The following is a 12,619-nucleotide window of genomic DNA, read 5'->3' as shown; positions in this document are numbered from 1 at the left end:
GGAAAGCCATAATGACAGTTATTTGAAATATGAGAAACATTGGGAGGTTCTTCTACAGTCCAGTATACAGATTATTTAGCAGCATATCAGGCCAATTTCACTTCACAGTACTATAATTTAGATTCAAAAAAAGAAATTAAATGTAAATTTAATTAAATGTAGCTAAAATAAATTGTTTGTGACCACTTACCTTGAAAAATTGTTTTCAGTGTACATGTGCTGTAATGCAATCATGATTTATATGATGCCATGAGCGATAATAACAACAACAAAAACATTTTAAAATATTTGCTAGACTTCTGCAGCAGTAATTCTGAGTAACCATATTTTGACCACATGTCCTTTTAGATATGAGCCATCGCAAATGCTTCACATGGTTTGAGTGTGTGTCTGTGTGGTTCAGTACTACTTCACCATGTTCTCAAAGAGTGTTAAAATATCTCTCTGTCTGGTTTTCTACTCTGACATACACAAATGGACTTCAGCTAAATGCGAAATGAATGGTTGCTACAAAGAACCACAGATAGAGGTCGGAGAAACACACAAAAGGACATGAAAAATAAAAGCAGGTTGGCTTAAACTAAACATGAACGTTCATTAGAGCACACAGCCACACTACAGATTCAAATGATTATTTTTGACTTTGCTTACTAATTATCAGTGTGTATAACTTCAGTGCATATAGCAGACACTGTTTTGTATTTTACCAAAAAAACTGGATAATTTATATGCTATGCTGGTACAATTTACCACATGTAACACTGAGAACATAATAGTCTTCAAAACTTTATTATTAGATTGCAAAGTACAGGGCACCAGCATATAGAAAGAAGGCTGATATAAATGGCACAAAATTCTGAAGTGGTTATCAGGTGGCCATCAGCTCCATCAGCATCAGAAGTACTTGGTGGGATCTGATTTGTCACACATTTGAACGTGAACGTGGGAAGTGATGCCAGGATAAACCTTCTGCATGGGGAGCAGAGTTCCGATCTTCTGCCCTTTCTTCAGGGTCCCAGAGTAACTGTCCGGCTTAACATAGAACAGCTTGAAGCAGAGACCTGCCAAACAAATCATGTGGGGAGATAGAAGATTACTGTGAGATTATGACTTTGATGAATGAAATCTTTTTCCACATGTCCATATTAGTAGTAGCATTTTATCAAGCAACACGAAAGTCTATAAAATTAAGTTGTGCTACATTGCTATTAATGCTTTTAGAGCATTTAACAGATGTGAAGATGTAAGTACAAACCTTCTCCGCTCAAGTTAATGCCATCATTGATAGCATTGTTATTTTTGTATGGTACAGCTTTGCCGTTCAGCTTCACATCAAATGGAGCATAAACCGTGGCTCCATCAGCACACACAATGTCAAGACCCTCATGTTTCCGTTTTCCACCGCCTCTGCAGCACAAACACACATTAAAGAAGAATTCACCACAAGATTTCAAAAACTTTTTCAAATCAATGTTCAATCAAACAGGATGCATCAAGCTACATGTAGATCTGAGTTCAGTGTCATCAAATATTATTTGTTCTTGTGTGTCTTGAGACAGTTTTTCAGTGAATAATAATGTTAGTACACATCAATCTCCACTGAATGAAAAAATAAATAAAAAATATCTTATGTTTAAAAAAAATGAAGACATTTTATAGATTATTATATTTAAAACTAAATGAAGGTGTGTAAATGATGATGGATTTTATTAGTATGTTGTCTATGGCGCAGAAGATCTCGGGCCGTTGGGTAGTGTCAAGTTTGTGTGGTAACACACTCAAAACGAAAGAATGATATCAATATATCATAACACGGCCTCCACTAAATGTGTCAATGACTTCTGGGAAGAGCTATGAGGAGAGGTAAGAGAAAACTACATTTGTTTGAGAGATTTGTTTGCTCTGTATAAGGGGAGTCAGAAGAAACACAAAAAATAAAACACAATTTACCGGCTGGCTCCATAGTTTCCACAGCCATACTTTGTATCACATCCTCTTTTGCGGTTACTTGAGTTACCACTGCAGAGGGGGCCAAATTTCACTGTCAAATGAAAATAATTTTCTGTGTTACTTTATGCTCTGTCTGTCTTTATATGTGTCTGCCTCTTAATTTACATTTCATACCTTGACTAGCATCAACAAGACAGCTGCAAATCACTGAAAAAAAAAAGACACACATTGAGACTTTCATTTGCATAATTAGTTTTTCCAATGTTTACTTTGCATGTTTACTCTTTTCGTAATTTTTTTATTAGCACCATAAAACATCAGTAAATTTTAGCAAATCTTAAAATGGTAACAATAAAACTCCTCTTAATACTTTTTCTTGTTTGTGAGAAAATGTAATGCATTTAATTGATCCTTAAACAGATTCAAAGTCAAATTAGAACATGCTTTATTTGTGCTGTATAAGTGTGCTTTTTCTTTTTTTTTTTTCTTTTTTCCATGAGCAAGTTTTTAGTTTTAGAATAAAATTTAAGGGAAACTTTTTTTAGGTTTAAAGAACTTTTTCTAGTTGAAAGCTAATATCCATTTTGCAATTAAATTGTAATTTCTTACCAGCCAAAAGCAGAAAACTGAAAAGGATGTAAAGTCTCATGGTTCTGTAAGCATTTGTTTTCAGATGCTGTCTTCTCTGCTGTCTGCTGTTAACTGTGAGTTTTTATATCTTGGCTTGGGTCATGTGGAAATTCTGTGGAAATCCGGCTTTCGACACTCATACACACAATCCAAACACAGTGGCATTGCATATCTGCCAAAAAGGGGAACAACAGATCAGTCTCTAATTTAAAGATATTTCCTATTTCAGTGAAAATAAGCCAGTACAAAACATACAATGCAAACTAAGCTCTTACAACCACTCTATTATGACCATTTTAGTTTTTCTCATTGGATATTGTTTTGTTGGGCTTTATCAGTTATTCTACAATGCGCAACTAAATGTGGTGGTTAAAAAAACAAACAAAAAAACACTAACTTATAAACAGGTTTACATTTTTAGTATAATTTGTTTAGTATAAATACATGTAGTATAGTGCTACTTTATCAATCTTAACCCTTTGACAGTGTGCATGCAAGTGGGGACATTCCAGTTTACCTATGAATGTTTGCAAAAAGCAAATAAAGCCTGCCCTTGTGTTCTCCTTAAATCAATAAATTATAAAATCACAACACTTCTGAACCACTGAATGTGGGAATCCAAGTGAACAAAATAGACCGTTATTAAATGTCATTACACGTTTCAGTGACAAGTAAGACTTTGTGGAGCATGTCTAAAGGCTGTAATGTATCATTAAAGAAGCTAATGTAGAAATCAAAAAAATAAACCGTTGAATTATTGCAGTCTGATTGCAAATAAACCACAGCACAGAATCAGTTCAACTGACAGTTTTTATGGCCAGCTATTTCATGTTTCTCCTTTTCTGTTTCGGCTGCTTTCAACAGTAACAGGACAAAGTGAACATGCAGTCAATAACAAAACAAGAGGAAGAATGAAATCAAAGGGCCATTTGTTGTTGTGAGTCAATCTAGGGCATGTCAACTGTGCTCTTACAAATCAAACATACATATTCTTTTGTGTGTGTTCATGAATATAATAATGCACACTTTTGCCAGTATATTTGTCAGTATATACAACAGTATGTTTTAACCTAACCCAACCAATAACAAACAAGGACACAATTGATAAATCATCACATTTTAACACTTCTTCTTCAGTCCAATCAGGCGAATATCCACTTTGCAAATTCTTCAAATTTTCCTCAGTCTTTAAAACTGACTCTTGGTAAGTCCCTTTTTCAAAAAGGTAGGATGAAAACTAGCAGCAAGCAAAAGAGTGTTACAATTTGTAACTTTTGTAATAAAGTTGTTATGTAGCCTACCTTAAATTTTCTCACGCATAGGTCAAATAGAACATTCACTTCCAAAGTAAATTTGAAATTACCCACATAACTATTTAAAATTGTCACAAATTCATGAGCTGTATTGATCACACGGATACAGAATATACCAATATATCCATACCATTTTAGGATACATGGAAGAAAAGGATTAACATCACTATTTAATACATAACAATGCTCAAAGTTGGCATAATTTGGGGCAAAAATGGAGCCTGTTGCCATAACACTCACTCAATCATTATCAAATATGAAATAATTGCATTTTAAGGCATAAGAGGCCATCTGTATTAGAAATTCTGAAGGTGCACTCGCTTCTCCTGGCTGAGAATGATAATGTTTAAGCATACAAAGACACTTCTCATGTGAAATATTTATATAAAGGTTAGTAATATCCAAAGTGAGTGACAAAGATGTCTTCGGTAGATCATACACATCCAATTTTTATTAATAAATCTGTTGAATCTCTAATATAAGATGGTAACAAATGAACAAACATTTTAATGGAAAACTCAACATATTTCCCTAAAAGAGATAAAAAAGCATTATTCTGAGCCACAATCGGACAAAAAACTATAAACTATATAAAAAAAAACAGGCCTAATAGAGTTCTGGCAAAATAAAAAGTCAAACTCTGTCTGGGATATCCACCTGTGAAGTTTTGCATTGTTTAAAAAAAGACAATACCTCAGACTGATAAATACTTGTAGGGCCATTAGGGAGTTTTAGTTTTTCCATTCTCAGTTATATCAAGGTTGTAAATGTCTCCACTAGAGGTCGGTATTGTCCACTAAAAGGAGTACTACGTTCAGAATTGATCATTTTAGCAGCTACATTAGTCAAATCATTAAATATTGTGATGTTAGTACATATCACTTTAATTTTTATAAGTAAAGGTAATTGGAAATAGGAATACTTTTTAAGCAAATCAACATACAAAAATAAATATGTCAGGTATTATATTATAAAACAACATACTGTTTAAATATACATTCAAATACATTGTTGGTTGTAATGTACATAGTTAATGTTAGGAATTAACAACACGAAAAATGCAGTCATCAGTTCTTGACATAAGAGTTAGACATGGTTGCAGATATGATGTGGTTAAGTACAGGAGGTACACAAAGATACACAAACTTCTATTGCAAGAACAGGCTCATAAAAGGCATTTTAGTCCCCCATTTTCTAATTAATGGTTAATACACCACCGCTGTATTGTCACACTATATTACGTGGCTGAAATGTACATTACATTATACCTTTCACAGTTTGAACTCATTAAATGCATTCAGTTTTTAGTCCACAGTTAAATTAAATTGCAGTTATATATTCCGCTTCTTTTTTTTAATATATATATTAATGCACACATCCTTCATTACGGTTTACTATAATATAATATAATATAATATAATATAATATAATATAATATAATATAATATAATATAATATAATATAATATAATATAATATAATATATAATATAATATACAAATACAGAATTGTTTTGGATTTGTTGGATCATGACTGTTTGTGGCAGTTTGTTTTCCACAATTATTAATCTAGCAGTCAACTTCAGGCCATGGAGACCGCTGAGTCATCATGTGTATCTTTACAAAAAGCATTCAACGCATTCAAATTGAATGTGCCAACATTCAGCGGGCTTCATGGAAGAAAGCCTGAAAGCATGACTACTGTTGCATGTTGCCTTTCATTTTTAAATGTTTTTAAATATATCTATTTGTCTCCTGTATCACTAATGACTAAAGGAAATAAGGAGGAAATGAATTCATATCTCCTCATGCCAGTTTTTCCCGTGCCAATTAAACTTAACGTGGGTGGACAGATAGAAAGCCAGTTCTCTAGAGTAATCATTCAATACGCCCTAGAATTTTTTACTTACATAAGCTAATGTTTTCTGATTTCCATACCTGTCATGCTAACCTCATGATCAGGCTGCTCCTTCAGTCCTACTCATCTTTGATAGTAAGGTCATCTTTGTCCTCGATTCTGAGGAGGACTCTGAATCAGACCCAGAACATCTGAGAGCCTCCCATAACTTCTTTCTGAAATCCTTAGACACATAGTAAAAGATGAATGGATCGAAGCAGCTGTTGAAGGTGCTGAAAGACAAAGCGATCTGGTATGGAACATAAAGGTCGAAAGCTGATTTGGAGTAATGCAAAAGCAAGAGAATGTTACTGGGCAATAAGCAAACTACAAAAACCATTAGCATCAGCACAGTCACTCTAATCGCATGGGCAAAACGCTGCCCTTCACCTATAAGGGTGCGTAACACTGCAGAATAGCAGAACAGCACAACCAGCAGTGGAAGCAGGAAGCATATGGAGAAGAGAATAGCAAAGTATGGCAGGAAGTACTTTTCTTGCTCTTCTATAGGTAGTGCATCATGGCAGGTTGTTAGAGGAGAGTCAATTAGCTTATAGGACTGTTGTGAGGCTAATAAGGGCACAACAGCAGCTAAAACCACTATCCAAACCAAAACACTCATACAGACAGAATTCTTGTTACTTCGAAGCATCTTGGCATCAAAAGGGTGAACGAGAGCTATGTAGCGATCCATGGCGATCAGTGCCAGACAAACCACTGAGCCGTACATGTTTCCATAGAGGAGCCCAATCACAACACGACAGAATGGTTCTCCAAATGTCCAGTTGTTGCCCAGGAAGTGGTAGACGATACGGAAGGGGAGTACCAGCAGTAGCAGAAGATCGCAGATGGTGAGGTTGATCAGCAAAATGGTGGATGGGAGTTTCTTGGTTCGGAAGAGCAGCACAAAGAGAGCCAACAAGTTTGACGGAAGCCCAATGAAAAAGGCGAAGAGGCAGACAAGAGGAACCACAAGTGTAAAGCTGTAGCTCTGGATCTGCTCCTTATACTTGTCTGGAAGTGTACCGTTAATCAGAGGCATGCCTCGCCCCCCTAAGTGGAGGAAAGACAGATTTGTCAGTTTTATTTATATGTTGTTACAATTGAGGTCAAAAGTTTACACCCCCCTTTCAGAATCTGCAAAATGTTAATTATTTTACCAAAATAAGAGGGATCATACAAAATGCATGTTATTGTTTATTTAGTACTGACCTTAATAAGATATTTCACATAAAAGATGTTTGCATATAGTCCACAAGAAAAAATAATAGTTGAATCTATAAAAAAATGACCCCGTTCAAAAGTTTACTGATTCTTAAACATTCTGTGTTGTTACCTGAATGTTTACTCATATGCTCATATAACTCATATACAACTATTATAGAAGGTTCAAACGCTCACTGATGCTCCAGAAGGAAACACCATGCATTAAGAGCTGGGGGGGTGAAAACGTTTTGAATTTGAAGATCAGGGTAAATTTAACTTATTTTGTCTTCTAGGAAACATCATCTTCTGTAGCCTCTGAAGGGCAGTACTAAATGAAAAAAAAATTATGATATTTAGGCAAAACAAGAAAAATGTACATATCTCCATTCTGTTCAAAAGCTCTTAATGCATCTTTTTTCCTTCTGGAGCATCAGTGAGCGATCGAACCTTCTATAATAGTTGCATATGAGTCCCTCAGTTGTCCTCGGTGTGAAAAGATGGATCTCAAAATCATATAGTTATTGTTGGAAAGGGTTCAAATGCAAAACAAAACTACTGGAAAACCAAATAATTTGAGGGAAATTTGAATTTCGACTTTTTATCTTTTAGGCACCGCAGTAAAGATAGTTTGCGGTTCGATATTCAGATTTCTTTTGGCTATTAATACGCAGTGCGCTGTCATAGACACGCAAATAATACTGAATGACATTCTCCATGATTTGTGAATTCAGTTTACAGTGTCCTCCGGGCCGAAATCGTTTTTTTTTTTCGTAGGGATCCTTAATTTTATAATGGCTATAGCTCCAAAAATTGGACAATTGGAAGACTGAAAACGGTGTCATCTTCACCAGCTTGATCTGTGAATTTTTTCACAGAAAAGCTTTTGTCCACAGACCCCTTGGTAAGTCCGCTATAAGGAAAGTGAAAGATAGGCGTTCTTCATGTTTAAACGTCTACTGCCAAATAAACACGCAGATGGCTGGAATAAAAATTATTGTTTTAGCTCGAGTTCCATTTGTGAAAACTTTCACAATCGCATTTTATCGCGTGGCAGTGTTTCTCTTTGCTCTGGCCCCTTTTCTTGTATAACAATGTTATATGGCGCTATTGAATAAAGGGTCATAATTCTAAAAATATAGTCTAAATGTTTTTTAGCCAAAAACATATATGAAATATATGTTGCAAACAAGGAAGCTGAATGAAAAATATTTTGTTAATAAAATACATATATTTAGTTTCAACCTTTACATACCAAAGCATATTTCTAAATGGGTTTTTCAGGGGCAAGAAAATGCATTTTGATGGACTGTCAAATGCTTTTAAACATATATATTTCTGTATTTAAAATACATTTTCAAAAATATATAAAAAAAATAAAATAAATGGCCCAAGACGTATTGGTAGAAAATATATTTAAGTAAATATATTTTTTTAATTAAAAAATATATTTTTAAATAATATATTATATATTTAATATATATTTATTATGTATATTTGCTGTATGTATTATTTACCATATAGGTAAATATATGTTATTTAAGGCAATATAGCAATTTTTCTTTTTACATTTTTTTGTATGCTTTTTATTTAAATGTATTTAAAATGTAAAAATATATTTTCAAAGATATACAAATTTGGGTCAGCTGACCCTGCTCTGAGTCATGTACATCACTATTCTGATCAGTGACAATTTTAGTCACTATCTTTACTGCGGCCTTATACCGCTACCTATTCACAGTGTCGAAATTTTATATAGATATTTTTTTATTTCTCTCCGTTATGTGGTGAAACGGCTTCCAAGACATGAGGGTGAGTAATGATGAAATGATGAAATAATTGACATTTGTTGATGACCTACATTCTAAAGAATTGCTTATTTTAAGGTCTAAAAAGATCTAGGTCTACTTGCAGCGGTAGGCTACCGCAAAATGATATTGTAGATACAGGCTAGGCTATGTTAGATTGAATCATGTCTCTGCATGTTACAGCTCAGTGCCGCCCACATATTTTCTACACATGCTGAGTTGACCTGAATTATATTCGAACTGTTATGTTAAAATCAAGGGAGATTTATAATTTATTTAAACAATACGTAGATTACTGTAACTTTTTCTGTTATGCACAAAAAGGCGAACTTTTCATACATGGAAACTAATAAAAGACAATTAAAACAGGATGTGCTAACCTTAAAGTTATTAATGTAATGAGAATCGAGACTTACTGACACTGTTGTTTGAGCTGTGCACCTTTGCAGCCGATGAGACGTTCAGAAAAATGAGGAGACAGAGAAAAGGAGCTCGAGGAATTACTAAAAATGTCATGGCGCTGAAATCTCTTTCTTTCAATAAAAGTTTTACGTTTTTTTTTTTTTTTTTTTGTAATGGTTTAAAGGTGAAATATCTCCTTTGTCTATTGATTATTTTCTAGAGGTGTGCTACTCAAAGGTTTTTCAGGTTGTAGAAGTACCGGTCCACCGCGCCTCTTTACAGTCTATCCTCTACTCGCTTAGCGTTTGTTTCTTGGTCCATAAAGGTTAAACAGAAAAGTGTTTTAATAGTTTTGTTGTCTCTTGTGGTTTTTCATCCCGCCCCCTCGTGAGTTTAGACCAACCAATGAGTCTCTCTTGGCTGTTCCTCTCTCTGTGTATGTGAAGATTTGAAACAGATTTGAGTCGCTGCCTCACTGTTCACATATTTATCTGCTGCTTTACTTCATATGGGTAGGCTATAGCTTAAGTCGTTTGAAATGATAATAATCATTTAAAAATTATAATGATAAAACAGCTGACAACTTTATTTTGAACAAGGCTAGTTGAATATTGTAGGCCTAAGTGGTTTGCGTTTCACAGTCAACACATGACTTTTTGGCTAGGTTTAAAGGGAAAGAGCACTTTTAGATAAACATGGCAATAATAAATGGTACTCACGGATGTAGAAGAGCAAAGTCCTTTATGAACCGCAGGACTGCTTGTAATAAAGATTTAAATGTTACTGTTTCTGTCAATGGTAAGTTTGTGATAACTTAAAAGTAGTTTAAATGTTTTGCCACTTGAGCAATTTAATATGTAAATCTAGAAGTAAATGCAAAAGTAAAAAGCATTAAATAGTGTTGCTTTGTTTATATTTATTGTGTTTAAACACGTCTATGAAAGATTGTATTACTGTACTGTGTAAAAAAAAAAAAAAATCACAATGCTGAAAAAGCATTTTCAGTGACAATGTTTGGATTTGAAATCAAAATAATGGATAAATGTGTTTGTGGTAAACAGCCACAGATCAGTTGCAGACTCCTGTGTGAAAGCACAGTCAGTGCTGCTTCTGCACCGCACATGGACTGCATACACACTGCAAACGGAATAAATGTAAATAAATGTCTAAAAATCCTGATATATAATTCTGCATAATAAAAAGAAGGCTTTAAAGTGATCGTTATTGGCAGATACTGCTTTTTTTGATCGCCAATCGGTGATCGGCCTCAAAAATCCTGATCGGAGCACCCCTAGTAATAACATTCTGGAATGTCCCATAACCGCACCTCTATACCAAACAGGAAGAGATAGGATCTTAGGGAGGAAATGAAACATATGCTATGGGAAAATGTCGTTTCCTGGACAAAATAAGTACTTTTCACTCAAACCATTGTCCTTTCTATAGTTCCTTTTTTAAAAAAGAGAAGGTAAATAATGGCACTTGTTCCATAAAACATTTGAGATTAATTTTTTTACCTAATAATAACTTCCACTAATAAAAATTACCGAAGATTACGTTATGCTCAAAGGATCCAGAGTCCGAGATGTAATTAAACTTTAAAAGAAATAATCAATATTTCATAAATATTCAAATTTTTTGTAAATAACTATTAGTGTTTGGTATTGGGACTGGGGGCCTGTTTCATAAAACAAGTTTACCAAAGCCATGTTTTATTTCAGTTAGTCTGACTTGTTGTCAGTTGAGCTGGTTCAAAATAAGTCAGACTAACTGAACTAAGCCTTGCTTGTTTGGTAAACTTGTTTTATGAAACAGCCCCTGGGTTTTCATCTTATGAACATTTGAGAGACGTAATTTCATTGAAATTGAGCGCTAGATGGAGCAGTTGCTGCATTTTTGATGTGTAAGATTGGCGTCATTATTGCCGATACATTAAATAAATACACAGCACAACTGCTTGGTCCTTGTTCAATTCCAATAATGGGCAATATTTCTTATTGCAAAGCATCTAAAGGTTAAAGGTTAGCCACAGCCATATCACCCTGCAGCCCAAGACCGGTTGCCCATGGAAGCTAAGCAGGGCTTAGCCTGGTCAGTACCTGGATGGGAGACCTCCTGGTTGCTGTTGGAAGAGGTGTTAGTGAGGCCAGCAGGGGGCGCTCACCCTGCAGTCTGTGTGGGTCCTAACGCCCCAGTATAGTGATGGGGACACTATACTGTAAAAAAGCACCGTCTTTCGGATGAGATGTTAAACCGAGGTCCTAACTCTCTGTGGTCATTAAAAATCCCATGACACTCATTGTAAAGAGTAGGGGTGTAACCCTGGTGTTCTGGCCAAATTCCCTCCACTGGCCCTTGTCAATCATGGCTTCCCCCCCCCCACACACACACACACATGATTGTAAAGTGCTTTGGGTGTATTGCAATACACAATAAAGCGCTATATAAATGCCTCATTCATTTAAGTACAGAGGGCTCAACTCAGAAATCCTTAGAGACTTAATAAAATATGACAAATGTAACTGTTGAAGGTACTGAGAGACTAATTAATCAGGTACAACATTTGCAAGTCATTAATTGACAAAGTCTAACTTTGAGTAATGCAACAGGAGAGTAGAACAGGAACTCCACATATTTTTGTCCACAGTATACAAGTCATTTTCATGTGTGTATACTTTAAAAGGACCACTGTCTGAGAGTAGAAAATGGAATTTAATGTCAGTCAACTGTTAGTTTCAGTTTTCCATTGTATCATGTCTGTGCATGGCATATGCTGTATCATGTCTGTGCATGGCATGTGCTGTATCATGTCTGTGCGTGCATCAGCTGTGGTCACTATCACAGTTCTGCATTCCACATGCCCTGCATTGTTCTCAATTTGAAATGAAAATGTAAATTAGAGGGACTGAAACATTTTCTTAAGTACAACATTTTTAAGAATATTTAGCGAAATGAGCTGATAAGTGTAAATCCTGCATCCTCTGAAAAGAAAGCATGAAGAAGGGTTATATGGAAAGGGGTTAAAAAAAAACTGAATACAAAATTTTTCCTTTTTTAACATAAAGTTCTTGGATGGTTTTCACCAGGTTCATAAAAAAAATAAAAGTTAATAATTGAAGTTTAAAGTAAATGTGTTTTAAATTTGAGTGTTAAAATTTAATTAAGCATGACATTGCATTCTGCCTTCTGTAATAGGAATTGTAATAATATAATTTATTGTAATGTAGGACTATATGACCTCCACTAGAGAGAGCCAGAGATCTGAAGAGTTGTTGATATGGTTCAGCTAAAAACTGATCTCTGCTATTGGGCTACACAAGAAATTTGCATAGCATAGAGGTAGATATAGGTAATTGTTTAAGGGTGAAATTATGGACAATAAAGTTGGAAATAATATGATATGGGATTCTTGTCACTA

General features: G+C 34.7%; 2 protein-coding genes across 3 annotated transcripts; both read right to left on the bottom strand.

The window, feature by feature from the left end:
- Positions 1-773: 773 nt before the first annotated feature.
- LOC131553912 (leukocyte cell-derived chemotaxin-2-like) lies at positions 774-2,685 on the bottom strand. The gene is made up of 5 exons (XM_058798895.1): positions 2,560-2,685; positions 2,125-2,157; positions 1,951-2,041; positions 1,256-1,407; positions 774-1,061 (listed from the first exon to the last, which is right to left on the bottom strand). Exons 1-5 carry the CDS (start codon positions 2,597-2,599, stop codon positions 895-897), a joined length of 483 nt encoding a protein of 160 aa, XP_058654878.1. The 5' UTR covers positions 2,600-2,685; the 3' UTR covers positions 774-894.
- On the bottom strand, positions 2,612-9,547 carry si:ch211-132p1.2 (proteinase-activated receptor 4). 2 transcript variants are annotated; one of them, XM_058798894.1, is made up of 3 exons: positions 9,216-9,547; positions 5,830-6,841; positions 2,612-2,752 (listed from the first exon to the last, which is right to left on the bottom strand). In XM_058798894.1, exons 1-2 carry the CDS (start codon positions 9,313-9,315, stop codon positions 5,850-5,852), a joined length of 1,092 nt encoding a protein of 363 aa, XP_058654877.1. In that variant the 5' UTR covers positions 9,316-9,547; the 3' UTR covers positions 2,612-2,752; positions 5,830-5,849. The 2 variants fall into 2 exon arrangements, with proteins under 2 accessions (XP_058654877.1, XP_058654876.1); XM_058798893.1 differs by lacking the exon at positions 2,612-2,752 and having other exon boundaries at positions 2,763-6,841; positions 9,216-9,546.
- Positions 9,548-12,619: the final 3,072 nt, after the last annotated feature.

This window comes from Onychostoma macrolepis, chromosome 14 (genome assembly GCF_012432095.1).
Source record: "Onychostoma macrolepis isolate SWU-2019 chromosome 14, ASM1243209v1, whole genome shotgun sequence".
NCBI classification, from domain to species: Eukaryota; Metazoa; Chordata; class Actinopteri; order Cypriniformes; family Cyprinidae; genus Onychostoma; species Onychostoma macrolepis.
Note: the sequence above shows the minus strand (reverse complement) of the source record. Positions and strands in the feature narration are given on the sequence as shown.

Bases quoted from the DNA above. Each gene is read 5' to 3' on its own strand.
- LOC131553912 (XM_058798895.1), bottom strand. From the start codon at position 2,599: ATGAGACTTTACATCCTTTTCAGTTTTCTGCTTTTGGCTG. The intron at 2,158-2,559 runs GTAAGAAATTAC...TTTTTTTTTCAG, and splicing joins CAGTTTTCTGCTTTTGGCTG to TGATTTGCAGCTGTCTTGTT. The intron at 1,408-1,950 runs GTAAATTGTGTT...TTTGTGCTGCAG, and splicing joins GGAAACTATGGAGCCAGCCG to AGGCGGTGGAAAACGGAAAC.
- si:ch211-132p1.2 (XM_058798894.1), bottom strand. From the start codon at position 9,315: ATGACATTTTTAGTAATTCCTCGAGCTCCTTTTCTCTGTCTCCTCATT. The intron at 6,842-9,215 runs GTAAGTCTCGAT...TCCTCCACTTAG, and splicing joins CAGCTCAAACAACAGTGTCA to GGGGGCGAGGCATGCCTCTG.